Source organism: Capsicum annuum, chromosome 10, assembly GCF_002878395.1.
Source record: "Capsicum annuum cultivar UCD-10X-F1 chromosome 10, UCD10Xv1.1, whole genome shotgun sequence".
Lineage (NCBI taxonomy): Eukaryota > Viridiplantae > Streptophyta > Magnoliopsida > Solanales > Solanaceae > Capsicum > Capsicum annuum.
This window is the reverse complement of record NC_061120.1, coordinates 92,756,513-92,778,565: the sequence shown is the minus strand read 5'-3', so window position 1 is coordinate 92,778,565 and position 22,053 is coordinate 92,756,513. Positions and strand designations below refer to the sequence as shown.

Here is a 22,053-nt window from a genome sequence, read left to right as displayed (position 1 = left end):
GATAACTAATTCAACAACAGAAAAAGAGAGATTCTTGTGGATACACTTGTCAACCATGCTATGGAATTCAGTCTCCTTATTCAAACTCTTCACAATAATGGAGAGAATACACAACTATCCCTAAGTTGGTATCCCCCCCACTCAACACCTATACCCTCAATACCGATGGGTCTTGCCAAGAGAAAGTAGGCACTACAGGCCTTGGAGGTGTTATCCAAGACTATGACGGGTACTGGGTTATGGGTTATTATGAAAAGATACCCCGTGCTACCCCAATACAAGCTGAGATCATGGCTCTTAGAAGAGGTTTAATGTTAGCTGTTGCTAATAACATTAAACCTCTCCTCATAAACATAGACTCCATCACAACTGCCCAGCTCTTAAACAGGTATGACTCACACTATCATAATTTATTCTGTGAATGCAGGTCCTTGATAATGATGCTCCAAACACCTCCACCAGTCCACATCTTTAGAAAGTAGAATAAAGTCGGGGATGCGCTAGCAAAGATGGGATGCAATGCTTTTGAGTTCAACTTGCATCTTATTTTGTCTGCCCCCTAATCCCATTAGCTCAGCAAATCCATGAAGACTTCATAGGAAAGTCCTATCCTAGAACAGTGAATTCAAACTCTAATAACCTAGTAAGCCGAGTTATGGCTACTAATGTTAACGGTTTTTGTAAACGTACTTAATTATTACTAATCATCCTTTCAACCAAAAAAAACATTTTCCTTGAACAATAAAAATATACCCACCGTAATTTCATTTTACAAATCTTATCTCTAACTCTACCTCTATGGGTAGAGGAAGGCTATTTCCAAGAATCTCGGCATAATTCAAGCATGATAAAGGAAAAGAAAGATAAACAAAACAAGTAACACAAGAAGTAAGAGTGGAAATTAAGAGATAAGCTGCTATGTTAAAGAGTAATTAATACTACACAAATTAGCTATCTATTACCTTTCTGTTCTTTGTCTTCGATCTCTAAATTTTCATATTTAAGATTATTTGAAAATGTGTCATATCCTCATATCCCTATTAAATTAAAAATGTGTTAGATCATGTCTATACATCTTTCCGATAGAAAACAATGTTAAGGATATCAAAGTGTACTCGTTTAGGGAAAAAGAGCACAAAAATAGAATGGATAAAATAAAGGAAAAATTACAGAAAAATACACTTTACAAATGTACATTTCATGGCCTAAAATCAGATTTGGCTCAAACCTGCAAACTAACATTTTTGTTGGTTATATAGAAAAAAGAGACTCTTCCTTCAAACTTGAATCTTCTTCTTGCCGATTTTGAGCTTCAAAATCTCACAAAAAAACTGCATACTCCTTATTCACTCTGAAATAGGAATAATGCAATTCAAAAATTTCATTTACATAAGCAATTGGTAGAAAAATTCAACATTGTTTCAAATTTTTTGCTGCCATTCGAGCTTCAATTTTTAATTTTCATTAATACGTTCAGTTTTGAATGGATATGATTATAAAAGATTGGTTATGTATTGAGGATCCCAAATATGAAACTTTGGATGATTTGGTGGAGTTTTGAGGTATTTTTTAATGTATTTGATGTTTGGATTCGAGGAAGAATACGAAGTCTATTTTTTGGTACATCGATGTGCATATCTATATACTGTATTGTATATATTTGTATACTAAATTGTACATTATTTTATATATAATACTGTCTTTTTATTTCAGTAATTTTCTTCTTCCTCTCCATTTTATACACACTTATACAATGTAAATACATTATTTAAACATTATACATACATATATATATATATATATATATATATATATATATATATACATACATACAAATATATATATATATATATATATATAATTATATATGTGTACATACATACATACATACATATATTTGTGTATTTACATATATTATTGTGTAAATTGCATATATACACCTAATATACAACATTATGCAAAATTATAAGAGGTGTATATATACTCATATACAATATTATACAAAAAATTTGACTTCATCTTTTTCCTTGATTCAAAAAAAAAAATTAAACTCATTTGCTAATAGTAGTATGAATCATGAAATAAGAAGTTTGTCCAAAACAATTCTTGCTAATAGAAGTATGAACCATTAAATACATAATTCTAGAGAGACTAATAAGACTGTACGATGGCCGTTAATCAACTAAATATGATGAATGATAACGAATAACTACAATTATTTAACTGATAACGTACAAGGAAAACAGAGAAAGTGAAATAGCAAAAACTTTGACATCTTTTTCATTTGTTTCATAGGTACATAATAAAAAAATACAAAACTAATCAATGATGATGAACCAAATTGATAAATAATTCCAGAAATGAAAGAAATAACTATTAAATAGTCCATATTTTTGTAATCTTATATCCAGCAAAAAGCAGTATAAACTAATTTAGTCATTTCTACTTTAGTTAGTAGTGGTTAATTCTCATGTACGGAGCCATTCTATGAATAATCAAGCAAAGGAGTATTATGGAAATGGAAGGAAATATTAGTTTTTCTATTTTGTAAGATGAAGGTGGAAAATGTGTGGGTGTGAGAGAGAGGGAAAGAGAGAGAAAGAAAGAGTAATAATTTGGCTAAGGATGTAAAGTAGCTTTTTTTTTATACAATTGAGTCATATTTTGTAATGTAATATAAAGTGGTCTATATTCTGTAATGTAACATTACTAGTTGCATTTTTTGTATTCTTCCCTAAAACAAAAGAACTAAACGTGACAGATGAGGCAACATAAAAGATAAGATGGACTTCTGACATTTCTACCTACTTTGGCAAAAAAATATCATAAAATTACACTCATAGACTTGTTTTTTTAGATCTCGACAGTTACAATGTTGTGACCTCAATTGTCTTTTTTCATTCCAACCTTCAATTTGTAAGCAAAATCCTAGTTAGTTCTTATTTTTTCTTTTTTGAAAGACGGGTGCATAAATAAAAATAAACTTTGCACACTAGTCTGGTTTATCCCCAGGCTCAACAAAAATAGTTTCAGGGTTGTTGCCCCCATCTGAAATATTAGGTACGCTAATTGTTCTTTCAAATCTAGTTCCTAGGATGTCTTATCAAATAATTTTAGATGTATACATCGGAGGAACAACAAAAAACTAGTTGCATCAAAAGCTCCTTTTCTAGCTACTTCTTTGGCTAACACATCAACCACTTTCTTTTATTCGCTAAAGTTGTGTCACACCTTCAGTCTGCCCAGTCTTTGTAACAATAACCTGTATTCATCAATAATGAAATTATAAGGAAGATTATCTTATTTAAGCATTAGACTGTCTTCCTTTGAATCAATATTGATTTCAATGGGAATTAAGTTGCTTTCTTCAATAACTTTCAAGCCTTCCAGGAGGGCAATCGGTTCCATTTGATTGTTAGTAGTTATAGAAATATATCGAGAGTAGACAAGAATCCAGTTCCTCCTATTATTTCTAATTAATTAGCCCTTTTATCCCTTTCTTTAAAGGGTTGCCAAAGTAAGAACCGTCAGTATTAAGCTTGTAGTGACGTGTTAAAGGAGGGTTTCATATATCACTAATGGTTAGGTGTTGTTTAGGGGCCTTCCTAGGAAAGTTAAGGTGTTTAAACTCTAGTGCCTCTAAGCAGGATTGCTAAAAATTGGGTTTATCCCTTTTGTTAAGAAGGTTGATATTTCTATTCTTTCAAATGATCCATATGCAAAAGGGTAGGAGGGTGTTTCAAGGAATGGGGTGATCATATTCAATGTTCCTAAGGATTATGGCTCAGTTATTTGAAGCAAAATTATTAGGAGTTAGGGCTAGGGTTGTTTCACTTAGATACAACGGTATCCTAAAAGTTTCTAGTGAGGGTCAATCATACAAGAGTGATTACTATCCTCAACACTGCTAAAGCACCAATGGCAGTTTGCAGAAGTGTCAACTCTTCTTCAGTTCAACAAATCCTTACTAGTTGGTATTTTGTGATAAAAAAATCCACAAAAAGAACTTGATTTTTGGAGGAGTATGGAGATTTCAGATTCAGTTGAAGTTGTTAGCTTACTGGTTTTCACTAATAATGGAATTGACATTATGAGATGGTAGACACTTTTGCTAGTATAGAGCCTATTTTCAATTAATCTCCAGATGAGCATGTCCTATCAACTTATTCTCAACTTTTAACTATTTTGGATAATTATGTTATGGGTCAATGGTTAGCTCATTTTTAATGTTGATTTTTTATTAATCTCGACTTAGAAGCATAACATATTCTAAGTCTTGACATACAACCTTCTTCGCTTCGGTGCATCGTAAATGCTAATCTTTGTATACGTGTCTTAGTTTGAATTAATTTTATAAGACAATCTTCTCTAAGGTGCATAACTGCATCCCTAAATTTCTTCATTTGTTGTTAAGCGTATCGAGAAAGAGGCATAACTGCATGCTTAATTGAAATCAAATTTATCGGGCCTAAAATTTATGTAGCGTTAAAGGTATTTGGCCATCTCTTGTAAACTCGGGACCATTTTTTAATGGATAAATAACATAAATCTCACTAGTTTGCTTCTTAATTACCCTCTTTTCCTTTTTTATTCATTTAAATTTCTCTCTCATGGATTTTAGATATTCATATACATAAGTTAAGATGATATACAGTAGTAACTAATGTATCTGAACTAACAATTTTATCTACATTTAAGAAGAAGAAAATACATCCTCATTTATTATAGCTCCCAATTAAAGTCTTATTTATTAAAGTGTGATTAATGAATATCTTAAATTAAGTATCAACTTTTCAATTTCAAATTTGAAACAACAAATCAATTAGCATGATCAAAATATCTCTCTTCCGATCATTGAAGTTTTGTTTTTCGAATTTTTTCTTTTCAAAAATTTTTGAAGCTCTATTTTTTTCATAATTTATCAATAAGATGAATATTGCAATTCTCTTTATTTGGTATTTCATCTCCTGTAATAACAAAAAATGCATACCAATATTAATTATATCTAAATCAAACTTAATCATAGAAGGTGTAAAATAATGAAAATTGCTCATAAAAAAGTCAGATATACATAATTATACATACCTATTGGATGTATCTGATTTACATTAACTAGAGTTATTCCATTCTTATACATAACACAGTTATATATCAGGAATAACATATGGTATATATAAGAAAATATATACATATACATAGGTATGCTATGTATCAAATTTAACATAACATCATCCACACCAATCTTATACATAGCATAGTATAATGCTCTCACAAAATGATATAACTGGAATAAAATAACATAAAAGAAGATAAAAGATAAAATTTGGACTTCAAAATCAAAGGTCTAAACTTCAGATGTTATAGTGAGCATGGTGTCACCGACTTTACGGGCGACGAATTTAGAAGGAAGAATACGGATTGGGGAAGAATCCAGTGAATAATTTTGGTCAGAAGCATGGGAATTAGGGTTTTGTAGCGGAGAGGTTGAAATTCTTTGCAATCTCTTTTGAAAGATCCCAGCCAGCAATTTCAGTTTCCAACTCCACTTAAATTTCTCTTTTTTGTAGCAGTCCTTTTGGATATCTCTTTGTTGTTCTCACGAACAAAAATGTGTGTATATCCAGCAGGCCACATAGTTTTACTTGTAACGACAAAGGATCTAAAAGATGAAAAAAATAAATTTTATATTATTTTATTTAACATTTGAAAATTGTTTCATTGATGTTTCTTAATTTTAGAAACTTTTTGTGGGAGCATTAAGCGTAAGAATTGAAATATTGAGTTATGTATTTGAAGCCTGGAAAGAGAAATTGTAAAAAAAAATTATAATTACTTTTAGGATTTGAAATTTTATGTAATAATAGAAAGTTAAATTGCAGTTTTAAATAATTTTTCCTTTTCTTATCTTTTTTAACTCTCGTTTCGCTTAAAATTTGCAACGAGTTCGCAATTCATCTCGTTCCATTACAAATAGATTTTTTTACTTTTTTCTTTTATTATTTGTGATAGGTCTTAGATAAATCCACAATCCATCTTATTTTACCTCACACTAACTGAATAAAATAGGCCTTAGAAGAATGTCTAGGCTCGATGCCTCTGATTTATTCCAAAAAGAAACCCAATAATGCATGAATTAAATATGGGTTGAAATATCTAAATCACATCAAATATTATCAATATATACAATCAAGCGTGTTAGGATATCTAGTAATCCTAGATAAGGATGGACTGATTTTAAATGTTGAAATACAGTTATTGTAGATAGAGTTTAGTACTCTTTCAGTTCACTTAGGACTCTTGATTCCTCTCCCTTATGTATATTAAAATATCGACTCTATCATTGAAAATAATAATTTACATAATATCAATTCAATCTAAATTGTTTCATGGTATCAGAGAAACTATCTCTTCCTTTGACCATGCCACCTCATCAACCAGTAACTTTGTCCTTCCGTCCCAGACCATTACCACAAACAGTACTCCATCCTCTATTAGATTTCCTCATCCAAATTTGATTAAGTTCGATAGAAATAACTATGTAATGTGGAAGTAACAGATTTTACTTGTGCTAAGAGGCCATGACTTGAAGGGTACATTGATGGCTCACAAAGTGCCTAGTAAAATTTATCCCCAGCAGTCCAACCGACGAACAATCACATGAAGCAGTTGTGAATTCCGCTTACTTAGCATGACGAAAATTGGACCAATTACGTCTTAATTGGCTTCTTTCGTCTCTTACTGAGAGCATTTTATCACAAGTTGTGGTATGTGCATCAGTCATGGAAGTCTTACAAATATTAGAAATTATGTTTGCATCCCAATAGAAGGCAAGACTTATATAACTCCATCTTCAGTTGCAGACCACAAGAAAGGCTCTTTATCCATGATAGATTACCTTCAAAAAAATTAAGTCTATTACAGATAACTTTGTTGCTGTGGCACAACCAGCCGAAGAAGACAATCTCATTCTCCACATTCTGAGTAGCCTAGGTCCAAATTACGATGCTTTGGTTGTTTTAATTACCTCCAGGGTAGAGCTATCTCCATTGCTGATCTTCATAAGATTATTTTAAGTTATGAAACTAGGTTTAAGAATTTGAATATTATAAAACAAGGTCTTGGTCCGGTTAATTTGACTGTAAAGAATTCAAATACTAGTCAAAATAATGAGAGTAATTTTCGCAAGATGATACAAACCAAATGGCCTTCGGGTTACAAGAAAGGATGCTTACAGGTTAAATGACACTTACAGACTTCTTAAGGGTTATAGAAAGGTTTCCATTGGATGATTATGATAACAAAGGAGACTTAAGGGACATTAGAGAGGCCAATGGAAGACAAAATAGGGCTAGAAAGCCCCCCGAAAGAGGAAATACGCCACATCCGCTTTGGAGGTATGCCCAACCCGCTCTCGATCCACTAAAGCGCATCAAAACAGCCCACTATACCCTTGGGATGTGCCCCATGTGCGCCCCATATGCTCAAGCAAGTGTCTAATGGGCTTTTATGTGTTTGTCTTTCCTAAATGGATCACTTTTGGGCCCATATGATGTAATAACCTAGCCTCGACTATAAATAGGACGTATTTTCATTTTAGTAAGAAGTTTATGTTGAATTATGAATTTGAACACTTTTGTCTTTCCTAAATGGATCACTTTTGGGCCCATATGATGTAATAACCTAGCCTCGACTATAAATAGGACGTATTTTCATTTTAGTAAGAAGTTTATGTTGAATTATGAATTTGAACACTAATGAGAGTGTGAGGCAAGTGTGAATTCTCTTTTGTTGATCTTTTGTTTAGAAACGTGGGTTGCTTGGGAATCGATTCCCGTGAGGTCTACGTAAGATTTAGGTGCTTTGTTCGGTTTAATTGATTGAGGGTTTAGGGTTTGATACACCCTTTATTTACCTTTAATTTCTTGCATTGTGTCTATCTTATTTTTTTCTATCTATCTTTAGCTTTTGTATTCATATCGTAGTTTAGTTTTTGATTCCGTACATCATTCGTGTATCATTTGGTATCAGACTCGAGCTTGATTTCATTTCCACGAAGTCAATCTTGGGTTTGTTATCTCAAAAAATAAAAATAAAAAAAAGTGTCTCAAAAATGTTTTGAAGAAACCCCCCCCCCCCCCCCCCAAAAAAAAGTTGTGTTCTTGAGTCCTTATTGTTTCTACACTAGATTTGTTCCATCTAGTGATATTTAGGTTGGAACTTGGTCATTTAGTGTGTTTGGAAGTGCACTTGGAAGAACCCATCATTGTTGTCTTGAAATTTAAAGAAATGGGTTCTTAGATCTATAATTTTTTTGTTGGAATTTGAGGTTGAAGAACTTTAAAAAGTATTTCCAATGTTGAAAGAAGCTTAGGGTTAAAAGATGGTGTCATTTGGAGAAGTTTAAAAAATCCACCATTTTTACGGTTTTGAAGGTTGAAGAAAATACAAGTGGGTTTGAAAATCTGAAAGTTTTGGTGATGTTTTGAAGGCTAATGATGCATGTAATGTGTTCCTTATGTTGACTAGAGCCTATGGTTAAAATTTTATGGAATTTCAAGCCAAAACAGAGAAGTTTTGCATTTTGAATTTTTAAAATTGTTCTTGGTGTTCATGAGAAGATTCATATCTTCAACTTGAATCTTCATCAAAAAGTTGTTGTTTTATCCAAAAATTATAAATAAAAAGTGTACAAGTGTTAGTACAAGAGCACATTTAAAGATCCAAAGAATATTTCAAGAGAAGAGGACAAAAAGGGACTACAACAAGTACATTTTGGCCCCTTGTGCAAGCATTTCGGTTGATCTGCCTTGGAGGTACCTTGGAAGTGCGAATCCCAAAACAGTAGCTTATGCATTAGGGATGCCCCCCATATGTGCTAGGTCCGCTCCCGAGCTGCTTCAGCTTATTCCAAGCATAGATCACCCTTTTCAACACACTTTGTGCAAGGTTCCATCAATCTAACTTCATTTATTGATTCTTAACTTCATATTTTGATTATTAAACACTAATTATCATCTAATAATTGATCTATTAGTTGATTAATTGGTTCTAGAGTTCGATTCTTTCTTATCCTTTCTTGTGTGTTTTTCTTCTCTTTTTTTCGTTGAACCTTCTTGATTCAAGTACGTTAGCTGTTTTTGAGTTTTTTTCTTTTCAATTTCAAAACAAGAATCTATTCTAACCTCAAACCACAATTTATACCAAGCATTCTCATTGGAGTATAAACGACTTATCAACACTTGCGACGCTAATTGAAAAATAAACTAAAGGTGTGAACTTTGAGAGCTTGTGAGGTTGATTTCTTAACCTTTAACGTGTTTGTTGTTTTTGTTTTGTTTTAGTATTCCTTTTATATAGGATCATGGAATCGAGAGAAGGTATCCCAAGAGTTTCGGGAGAGATAAACATGAAAACTTTAATGAGTGTGAAACAAGATGTAAATCAAAAAATGAAAAGCATGGAAAGTTCACTCTTAAGAAAGATAGATAAAATAATAGATCGCCTACACTTTCCTAACTTCATCCTATCCAATCCACCAAATTCCCGAGATTCTTTGAGTGGACATACTCCAAACGAACTTCAAGGTAATCAAACTAACTCTTGCACTCTAGTAAATGAGGCTAGTAGCCAACTAAGTGTGAAAGATAGTTTATCTTTAAGTGAGCCTAATGTATCCATACTTCATGATGATAATGTACAACTTTAAAGCATGGAAACACTAGTTGATCCTTATGATGACAAAATTGACTCTTCTAGTAAGAGCGATTTATATCCACCTAGTGTTGAAACCATTGAGATAAGTGATAGTACATTGTCTTGTGGAATTTATGAGGACCAAATTGTGTGTGAACCTAGATCAGCACTTGGGAATGTTTGTGATGTGTTTGAAGGACCCCAAGTGAATAGTGATGTTGAGATTATTGGTCGATTGAATGGGAATAACCCTCTAATTGCCTTTGTTAATGATCATTCTAGTATAGAGGGTACAAATGATTGTATTGGTGGTAATCTTGGAGGAAAGAAGTGTTTCCTAAATTAATGTCCATGGACACTCTACCCATTTAATCCTGGTAATTATTTAAAATATAGAGGTTCTTCTCCACACCACTTGGTGGTTGGGAAAGAAGACAAGATAACCATGGGTGAGGGTGTTGGAACTCATCCATATGACAGAAAGTCTTTCTTGGAGATTTTTAATCTACTTGAGAGGCCAAAGTTGTGTAAGGGAAGGGTCTTCCATAAAGATGAGTGCTATAGTGGGGTTATGATCTTATTGAGACTTGAAATCCATGTGAGCCTTTATGAGTGGTTCAATGATTACCATGGTTTCTCTAGTATACCCCTTTGTCCAAATCTATTAAATGACCAAGTAGCTCTTAATTTGTGGGGTTATATAGCCTTTATTGATTATTTTGATGCTTGGTTATATCTTAAGCATGTGAAACCTTGGCATGATGGTACGATTGAATGTGCTAATTTTAACCCTCATTCTATGAGAATATTGTGTTTGTTTGTCCTTCTTTGGTGATGCAAGGTTTGGATTCGAGGTTAAATTCTTTTCAAGAAGGTGGGGATGATACAAGCCAAATGGCCTTTGGGTTGCTAGAGAGGATGCTTATGGGTCAAATAACACTTGATGACTTCTTAAGGGCTATGGAAAGGTGCCCATTGGATGATTATGATGACAAAAGAGACTCAAGGGATGTTAGAGAGGCCAATGGAAGACAAAATGGGGCTAGAAAGCCCCCGGAAGAGAAAATGCGCCACATCCACTTTGGAGGTGTGCCCAACCCGCTCTCAATCTGCTAGAGCGGGTCAAAACAACCCACTAAACCCTTGGTATATGCCCCATGTGCACTCCATATGCTCAAGCAAGTGCCTAATGGTCTTCTATGTGTTTGTCTTTCCTAAATGGGTCACTTTTGGGCCTATATGATGTAATAACCTAGTCTCGACTATAAATAGGACTTATTTTCATTTTAGTAAGCAGTTTATGTTGAATTATGAATTTAAACACTAGTGAGAGTGTGAGGCAAGCGTAGATTCGCTTGTGTTGATCTTTTGTTTAGAAACGTAGGTTGCTTGGGAATTGATTCCTTTGAGGTCTACGTAAGATTTAGGTGTTTTGTTTGATTTAATTGATTGAGGGTTTAGGATTTGATACACCCTTTATTTGCTTTCAATTCCTTGCATTGTGTCTATCTTATTTCTTCTCTATCTATCTTTAGCTTTCATATTTGTATCGTAGTTTAGTCTTCAATTTCGTACTCCGTTCGTGTATCACAAGAACAATGCATCAAATGATAATAATTGAAGTGCTTGGTAAAGGTGTGGACATGGTGGTCGATATAATACTGGTCATGGTTAATTCTATAAGTTCACGGGCTCTTCTCAATGTCAAGTGTGTAACAAATATGGACCCACTGCTTTAAAATGATATCATCGATTTGATCATGTTTATCAAGAAAGTTTTAAAACTCAAATGTCAACCTTTATAGCTCAACCAAATACAGTCTCTGACCCAATGTGGTATCCTGATTCTGTGGCTACTAATCATCTCTCCAATAATCTCAATAATGTGACTATCCATGGAGATTATAGCTGTGATGATCAAATTATGGTTGGTAACAGAACAGGTTTGCCGATCTCTCATATTGATGATTCTAAGTTTCTTTCTTCATTTCATTCACTATACTTAAAGAATATTTTATTTGTACCTAAAATTACTAAAAGCTTATTAAGTGTAGCACAATTCACTATTGACAATAATGTATTTTTTGAATTTCATCCTTATTTTTGTCTTGTGAAGGATCGAGCAACGGGGAAGGTCCTATTGAAAAAGAGACCTCTACAATCTTATCTCTATTGGATGATTTGATTTGCGCTCAGTCAAAAAACCTCAAGTTTTTTTAGTAAAGAAACCATCTCTAGATGTATGGCATAGTCGTTTAGGTCATCCTTCAATAAAAGTTGTTCAAAGTGTTAGTAATGCACTCAATCTAGTGTTTCTAGTGGATAAAATTTTAGGTTTTTGTGCTTCTTGTCAACACAGCAAAAGTCATAAATATCTTTTCTTGATTCACTTTCATTGTCATTTAGACCTAATTTATTTTGATGTATGGGGTCCTTCTCCTTTGTTAGCAAGCAATAAATTTTGTTATTATGTTGTATTTATTTATGATTGCATCAAATATACTTGGATTTATCCTATGTCATCTAAAAGTGAGGTGCATATTATCTTTTTGTGATTCAAATCATAAAAATTATTCTGAATGTAATATAAAGGCAGTTCAGTCTAATTGAGGGGGAGAATATAAAAAATGCTCTAAATATTTTGAACAAGCTGGCATACTTCATCAAGTATCTTGTCCTCACATTCATGAACAAAATGATCCGCCGAAAGAAAGCATCGCCACACAGTTGAAGTAGGCTTAACTCTTCTAGCTCATGCCACTCATCCTCTTTAAATTTGGGACGATGCATTTTCTATGACAATCTATCTCATAAATTATATGCCAACTCCTATCCTAAAGAATATCTCATCTTTTGAGAAATTATATGGAAAGCTTCCAAATTATCATTTTTTTTAAAAGTATTTGGTTGTGTTTGTTATCCTTATTTGTGACCTTATACTTCTTAGAAACTTGCTTTTTGATTCTCCAGTGTATTTGTTTAGTATATAGTTCAAATCACAAAGGTTATAAGTGTCTTCATGTTCAAGTGGTCATTTCTATATTACTCGTCATGTTGTTTTTTATCAGTCTTTTTCCCCATATATTACTTCAAATTATGTCACCACTGCATCTCTTTCACCTTCTGTGTGCCCACCCATGTTAAGTGTAGTTGCCCCATGTAGTACTCCTACGTCCAGTAACATCCTTCCCCTATCAACTTCTCTTACACAACCTTACACTCCTCCCGTATTTCCAAAATCCTTGCCAAGTATGAATCTATCAGTTAAGTTACCTCCAGTCTCACATAAGCAAGCCTCTCAACAGATTCCTAGCTCCAACCCTTCCATCAGAGCTAAATCCAAAACCTCAAATCATACTCCTCATCACATGATTATAAGATATAAGATTAAAGTAACTAAACCTCAAGTCAACCTTTCCACCAAATATCTACTTTCAGATTCATTTCTTTCTATCGAACCGGCTTGCTTTACTCAAGCAAATAAAGATCCAAAATGGAGAAAAGCAATGCAAGAGGAATACAATGTTCTCATTAAAAATAAAACTTGGACCCTTATACCCACATCCAACATCAAGAACATTGTTGGTAGAAAATGTATTTTTTGACAGAGAAACAAGAGAAACCGAGATTTTCTGAATAGCAACTTGTTTTGTTCCATAATACATAATGAAATACTTATAGCTATACAACTGTAGGTTAGAGTTCTATTCTAGGAAAGAATATATATTTTTATAACTACACAATCAGTAATAAAATTCTATTCTAGGAAAGAGAATATTCTGTCTATACAATTATACTATTGCCTAACATCCCCCCTCAAATTGATACCGGTGATCACACAGTAGCAATTCGAAGCTAAGATAGCTATGTTGTGCGCAGTCATAGCCTTTGTAAATAAATCGACAAGTTGATCATGAGAAGAAATGTGTTGTAGAGTGATAAGACGGTCAGCAACTAGTTCCTGAATGTAATGACAGTCCACCTTTATATTCTTTGCATTTTCATGTTGCACAGGATTTGTGGCTATTTTAATTGCACTAGTGTTATCAGCATGCAAAACTATAGGAGATATAATATCAACACCAAGCTCAGATAATAGACGTGGTAGCCAAATAATTTCCAAACTTGCTTCCGACATAGCCTGATACTCGGCCTCCGTAGATGATTTAGACGTACAAGTTTGTTTCTTACATTTCCAAGATATCAAGGATGTGCCTAGAAACATGCACTAACCAATAACAGAATGACGAGAATTAGGACAACCAGCCCAGTCTGCATCAGTATATCCCTTAAGATTTATAGGAGAATCTGAATGGAAGAGAACACCTTGATTCATAGAACCACGAACATACCGAATAACACGAAGTAATACAGTGTAATGTAGATGGTAAGGATTAGCTACAAACTGACTTAGAACTTGTACCGCATATGAGATGTCCGGCCTTATCATAGTGAGATAAACTAATGATCCTACCAACTGTCGATACAATGTGGGATCACTGAATGGTTCTCCATCAGCCTCCTTATATTTCGTATTAATCTTCATTGGGGTGTATACAACCTTGTCATCAGTAAGACCAGCCATAGCAACAAGATCACTAGCATACTTTTGTTGTGTAAGCATTATCCCAGTAGGCAAGTATAGAACCTCAAGCCCAAGAAAGTATGTCAATCGTCCCAAGTCCTTCATCTTAAATGAGGTATGCAAGAATTCTTTTAACTTAGTAATATTCTCTTAATAATTTTCAGTGATAATGATATCATCAACATAGATAAGAAGTACTGTGATACCTACCGGAGAAGTATGAAGAAATAAGGAATAATCTGAAGAACTTTAAGAAAAGCCTGCAGTTTGAATCGTGGATCGAAATTTGTCAAACCAAGCTCTGGGAGCCTATTTTAAGCCATAAAGAGATTTTTGAAGAAGACAAACTACATTTGGTCTTGGCAGAACACACCCAGGTGGTGGCTTCATAAACACAACTTCTTCCAGGTCACCGTGAAAAAATGCATTTTTCACATCCAACTGATGTAAAGTCCAGCCTTTAATTAAAGCCAAGGCCAATAATGTCTGTACCATTGTCATCTTAGTAACAGGTGCAAAATTCTCCTCATAATCTACCCCATACTCCTGTTTGTACCCTTGAGCAACCAATCGAGCTTTATGGTGATCAATTATACCATTTACCTTTATTTTAATAAAATACACCCACTTACTTCCAATGAGAACTCCATCCGTTGGTTTATCAACAAAGTCCCAAGTTGAATTTTCATTCAGTGCACAAAGCTCGTCCGACATTGCCTTTTTCTAGTAGGTTTGTGTAGAAGCCTGGAAGTAAGATGTAGGAACCTCAACAGAATGTAGTGTGGTATGCAAGGCATACGACTTACCAAATTTTCCTGGAGAGTAGCCAAGTCATTTGGGAGCATGGTAATTTGTTCTACTAGACCAACGTGGAGGAGTAATTGGATGAGAGGATCCCTCTTCTGAAGATGAGAATGACGATACAGAGTCAATACCAAAAAGAGATGAAGGTTGGAGAGCTTCATTACCATTGTTCATGGGTTGTTCTGGAGATTCAAATGGGGGATTAGTACTTGAAGGAGATAAAGGCTGGAGATCACCATTATCATAGTCCACGGGTTATTTCGAAGACTCAAGCTAAGGTTTAGTAGCTACCACATCATCATTAAACTTGTACAGAAAAGAGAGAGATTCTAAAGCATGTTTAGCATTGTGTTTGCAAGAAAACTGATCCTCAAAGAAAATAACATATCTAGATATTCGAAGCTGATGACGAGATGCATCATAATAGAGATACCCCTTTTGTGTGTCATTGTATCCCACAAAAATACATTGTGCTGCCTTTGCTGAAAGCTTATGTCGTTCATGTGCTGGAAGAAGTACAAAGCAAACACAACCAAAAACCCGCAAGTGAGAATAATCAGGTTTACTATGAAATAATTTAAAATACGGTGTCTCATTTCCAATGACTGGGGAAGTTTGTCTATTGATCAAATATACAGAAGTATGTACCGCTTCGGGCCAAAAAAATTTTGGCATATTCAATGTGCTCAGTAAAGCCAATGTAGTTTCTAAAATATGTCGATTCTTTCTTTCTACCACCCCATTTTGTTCCGGAGTATGAGGACAAGTGCGTTGGGCAATAATTCTTTTGTTTTTGAAAAAATCAACAAGATTAATCTTAGTGTACTCTCCTCCTGAATCAGAATGAAATACTTTTATAGTTTTATGAAATTGTGCACGAACATACTCAACAAAATTCATAATAAGAGTCTGAACCTCAAATTTATTTCTAATAAAAAACACTCGGGTGTATCTGGATACATGATCAATAAATAACACAAAGTACTTATATCCCATCCTTAACAAAATAGGAGAAGGACCCCAAACATCACTATGCACTAAATCAAATAGATCTTCATAAGCATATGAACTGGATGGAAAAGGGAGCTTATGACTTTTTGAACCGGCACAATTTGTACATGCCAAAAGGAAACTGGAATGAATTTGATGTGCTGCAGGAATACATGATTTAAGCATGTGTGAAGCCGAGAAGAATGAGGATGACCCATCTTATTATGCCAAAGAGTGAGCAATTTATTCAAACGAGTAACATCCACTGCAGAAACTGAAAGAAAACAATGATGCAAGTGATGGTGAACCGACTCTAGTAGAAATATTCTACCAAATCTACGCCCTGTGGCCATGGTCATCCCTAGTTTCAGATTCTGAACAACACAACCATTGGGTGAGAATTTTACAACACAATTTTAATCAACTAGTTGACCAACTGAAACCAAATTAGCCTTCAAATTCGGAACATAAAGAACATTAGAAAGATTTCCAATAGAACCAATACCCGATGCGGGTAATGTGTGCCCATTTTCTATATGAATAACATGTTTAGAAACACCACTAGACAATGATGAGAATTGGGACAAATCACCTGCCATATGATTGGAAGCCCCTGAATCTAGATGCCAAGTAGAATTAATTGAATTACTTTTACCCGAAGAGGATGTCGAGAGTGCACTTGAGATAGCTTTGCGAAGAGCAGCTGCAATAGAATCTCAAATTAGTTTTTCAAGATCATGACCAGCAGGGAAGGAACCAGATGATGTAGTGATATTTGTCTGGTATGCTTGGTGAGCAGTTCGTGAACGATTTGGGCGACGATGACAATCTGAAATATAATGGCCAATAATTTTACAATAAACATAAATGTTTTTATTCTTAGGACAATTGGCTGTGATATGACCAAAGTCTTGGCATTCATAGCATTGGGCACTTCTCTTAGTATTTCCTGTTGAAGCAACGGCTGTTGATTTTTCTGCAAGTAATGCAACAGAAGGTAATGGTGTAGACTCCATAGCAGCCTAAGTTCCAAGTCTTATCTCTTCACGTAAGACGGCTGCCAACATAACTTCAAGAGCAGGTTCTACTTCCCTGTTCAACAAACTACCACGAATCGGCTCGAATTCAGGACGAAGTTTCATTAAAATTGCACCACCCTTGTCTTCTTTCATTCTTCCAACACCTCTTTGAGCCCTGCCTTAGAAATATTTTACCCAAGAATTTGATCTTGTTCCGACCATAGAAACTGCAAACCAGCATAAAAGGAGCAAACATTCTTGTCCCCTGTGTGTATTCTGCAATGTTGCGTTCCAATTCAAACTCTCGTGCACGGTTGCTTTATTGGTAGATTGTACGGAGGTGGATCCACATCTCAGAAGCCAAACTGAAATGTCTAAGCCCCATAGCAATATCAGCATGTACCGAATTCAATATCCAGGCGATTACCTTCGCATTATTCTATTTCCAAAGATCCAACTTTTTTGCATCTGTTGGTGGATGAACAGATTCATCTAACAACCCAAAAAGGCCCTTGCCTTGAACAAAGATTCCAAAGTGGAATTTCCAAAGAGCAAAATTGAAACCATCTAATTTTGTGGAGAGCAAATCGTGCGAAGAGGATTGTGAATCCATTGATCGATTAATTACAAAAGAGGGGGAAAAACAGAGAGAACAAAAGGAACTTATGAAGGTAGCAAAGTACCTGGGCAAATAATATAGAAAGCACGGAAAAAGAAAAAAAAATAGACTGTGGCTCTTGATACCATGACAGAGAAACAAGAGAAACCAATATTTTCTGAATAGCAACTTGTCTTGTTCCATAATACATAATGAAATACTTATAGTTATACAACTGTAGGTTAGATTTCTATTCTAGAAAAGAATGTATATTGTTATAACTACACAATCAGTAATAAAATCCTATTCTAGAAAAGAGAATATTATGTCTATATAATTATACTATTGCCTAACATTTTAAACTCAAAATTTATTCGGACGAGTCCATTGAGCGCTACAAGGTTTGTCTAGTTGCCAAAGGATTTAATCGGGAAGTTGGAATTGACTACTATGACACATCTAGCCTTGTTGTGAAACCTACCACAATTAGAGTTTTTTTTACTTTAGCTCTGTCTAAAGGATGGTCTCTTCACCAACTTGATGTCAAGAATGCATTTTTACATGGCAAGTACAAAAAGAGGTATATATGTTTCAACCTAGTGGATTTATTGATCCGCAACTCTCTAATCATGTGTGTCATTTATGTAAGGCATTGCATGGTCTCAAAAAATCCCCTAGGGCTTGGTTTGAGAAGCTCAGTTCGGCATTACTTTGCCTCGACTTCTATAGCTTTAAGTCAGATACTTCACTGTTTATTTGTTCATGTGGTTCAAGCATTACTATTGTGTTGATTTACGTAGATGACCTTATAGTCACTGAAAGTTTTATTGAATTCATAAATACTCTCATTCAGAAGTTATCCTTTGACTTTGATCTGAAGGATCTAGGAGCCTTGCATTATTTTTTAGGTGTGGAGGTTACTTCTTCTCCTACTATTTTAGTATTATCTCAAACCAATATATTAGAGACCTTTCGTAGAGAGCTAATATGGATGGTGTGCGGCCTATTTCCACTCCTATGGTCAGTGGATTACAATTATCCAAGCTTGGAAGCACTCCCTTTGAAGATCCAGTACTATATCGAAGCCTAATTGGGGATCTTCAATATATCAATATTATTAGACCGGATCTATCCTATTCTGTTAACAAGTTATGTCAATTTATGCATTCTCCTACTGTTGCTCATTCTCAGGTAATGAAATGGGTGTTGCGTTGTTTGAAAGGGACTATGCATCTTGGTTTACAATTTCGACAGTCTCCGACATTAGTTGTTAATGGCTTCTCTGATGCGGACTGGGCAGGTTGTCCTGATGATCCGCGATCCACTCATGGTTATTGCATTTTCCTAGGGCCTAATTTGGTATCGTGGTGTTCCAAGAAGCAAAAGGTTGTTGCACGATCTAGTATTGAATCAAAATATTGAGGCCTACTTGCTGCTATAGCTGAGATTACATGGTAACAACATCTTTTACAAGAATTACATGTTCCTTTGTCTAAACCTCCTAAACTCTGGTGTGACAACTTATCTACTACTTATCTTACTGTCAATCCCATCTTTCATGCTCGTATAAACCACATTGAATTGGATTTTCATTCTGTCAGAGAGAAGGTTGCCTCTAAGGATTTGAATGTCTATATATAAGCTCAAGAGATCAAGTAGCCAATACGTTAACTAAAAGTCTGTCGGCCCAACGATTTTTGTTCCTTCGAGACAAGCTCACTGTTTCCCATCACAATTTCTCTTGCGGAGGATATCAGGATATCTAGTAATCCAAGATAAGGATGGACTGATTTTGAATATTGAAATACAGTTATTGTAGATAAACTTTAGTACTCTTTCAGTTCACTTGGGACTCTTGAGTCATCTCCCTTGTGTATATTTAAATATTTTGTATCATTAAAAATAATGATTGAAATAATATCAATTCAATCTAAAAAATTTCGAAGCGTACATAACCAAAATGACTATAAAAACATTACTGTCTCCTTAATTACGACTCACTTAGTTCAAGTAAGACAAATTTCAAATCCACTTAAAAGCTAATCCAATTTTTAAATGGATATATTTTCCAGATTCAACATCAATAGATTTTACAGCTTACCTATGCATATTTTAGGACTCAAACAAAATTCCTTAACAAATCGCATGCAAACTAACGTTTAAGATTACTTTGCTAAGGGCTAATTCTAGTCCATTTGCCTGAAGATTTCAGAAAACTCATTGCCAACGAAACTCAAAAGTTAATAAGTTATGAGTGCAGTAGGGAGGTAGGAATTCAAGAAAATGAAACCAAGAAGAATAGATAATTCCTGGTATTAGGCAAATTCAGTGTTTAAATTATAGTAAAGATGGGAACCAACGAGTCCTTTTTTACTTGACCAAATTCACAATTACCCAGCCTTGACAACTTAAGACAACTCTATTTAATAAAAATTCTACGTAGTACAAATAGGAAGTGATCCATCCATTTACTTTTTAGAGAAACAACAATTGGTTTTCCCACATTCTACTTATAAAAACCTTTAGTTCCTATCAATACAAGAAAACTTTTTTTTTCTTCCCGAATCAATTTTCCTTCATTCAAAAATGTTTCTCCCTAACAATTTTAAAATTAAGCCAAAATGGTCATGTTGCCAACTTATACAATTAGCCGATACTTGCTATAACTTTCCAAAGAATCAACTTTTATAAGGGTAAATAACAGAAAGTCGCGAGGTGATTGATACAATTCACAATTAAAATGTTAAGTAGACTTGTTCTACTCCAACAATCTATTTCATTCATTATATATAAATTCTCGAACAACTAAATGTACAAACTCATAATGAAATCTCACGTAAGTAATTGACTGTGCATACTATATAATACACGAAATCATTTAAATAACTTTGTTCATATTTTGATTCACAATAAAATTTATAGAAATAATTGTACAGAATTTGATAAGAATTTATATGAGTATAGAAGTAAGAACGTCGTCACGAAAACTCTATAACGGAGACTGAAACTCAAACCCTAAACTCCCGAACGTTTAAGACTGCTCTCATTTCGCTTTGTCTTTCTCACTCAATTTCTCTCACCTTTTTTTCTTCTTCTTCTCACACCGTCACGTAAGTGTTTCTGTATGTCTTTTATTCTTTCTCAACCTTTTTTTAAGTGTTATACTTATCCCATAAATGCTCTATCCGTTTCTTTTTTGCGTGTGTGTGTGCAAGTGCATGTCTATATAATGTGATTGTGTAGTGGTGAGTATATTAATGTACGTGTGTTAATGTGTGTGTTGTGTAGTGGAGCCTGGAGGTAATGGGGAAGTTTTGGGGAGTGTTTTAAGGGGAAAAGGGTGACGTGAGGAGGAGGGGCTGGTGAGGGAAATGGATGGAAGTGGGAATTGGAATAGTTAGCATCTTCTTCTTTTTTTCATTAAATAAATAAATAGAAAGAGTAGTAAAAATTGATAATTAGCTAACCATTAAAATTACTAATAAAAATACAGAAAAGTGAAATAGCTAGTTTTTATTTTTTATATTTCTACTACATAGAAGAAGAGTAAGTTGGAGGACAACCAACGATATAATTGTCATTTAAAAAAAAAATCTACCTTACTTGCTTATGTTTTATGCTTCAAAGTTTGGCCATAAATTTTTAATGATAAAAAAGTCAGCTATTTTTTCGAAATATCAATCACATCTCAATTGATTTAATATCTCACATGGACTCACATCTTCCCCCAACTCTTTTTAAAAAAAAAAAAAAAATTCTCACTATTCATTAATAATTGATTTTTTGAATTGAAATATCCACATAAAAATAGAATTAGTTGTTATTTGCATATTTAATTACTCTACAAAATAATTATTGAAATTGAATAATAATAAAATTTATAAATATTTAAACGATAGTCCACGCATTCAATTTATTTATCTTACTTTTCGTTTAAATTTATTTCAAAAAAATTGTCTTTCTTTTTTTAACTATTAAATTATAATTTTTCACATGTCATGTTTAACACCACAAAATTAAAATATTTTTTGACACATTCTATGTGTTATTAATTTAAGACATAAGATTGAAAATTATTTTTTACCTTCTTAAACTTTGTGCCAAATCAAAATCAAACAAATAAATTAAAATAGAGAAATACTCAATTTCAAATAAAAAAACTCAATTTCAAATAAAAAAAACTTTCAGAAATTGAAAGGTAATTTTAAAAGTATAGCATAAAATATACACTACAATGATAAATAAACCTTAATACTATCACATTTCTTTATACTATCAATTTATATGACATAAACCCATTTAATATTTATTTTCGGTATTCGATTTTCATGAGTAATTTTTCAGCAATTAATAGATTTTCTTAG

General features: G+C 33.7%; 1 protein-coding gene across 1 annotated transcript; it reads left to right on the top strand.

Annotated features, from left to right (window-relative positions):
• The first annotated feature begins 18,676 nt into the window (after positions 1 to 18,676).
• Positions 18,677 to 19,111, top strand: LOC107844224 (uncharacterized mitochondrial protein AtMg00810-like). Its single transcript, XM_016688690.1, has one exon. The coding sequence runs from the start codon at positions 18,677 to 18,679 to the stop codon at positions 19,109 to 19,111; it is 435 nt and encodes a 144-aa protein (XP_016544176.1).
• The last annotated feature ends 2,942 nt before the right edge of the window (positions 19,112 to 22,053 follow it).

Excerpts from the sequence above, each read along its gene's own strand:
- LOC107844224 (XM_016688690.1), top strand. The coding sequence starts at position 18,677 with ATGGATGGTGTGCGGCCTATTTCCACTCCTATGGTCAGTGGATTACAA.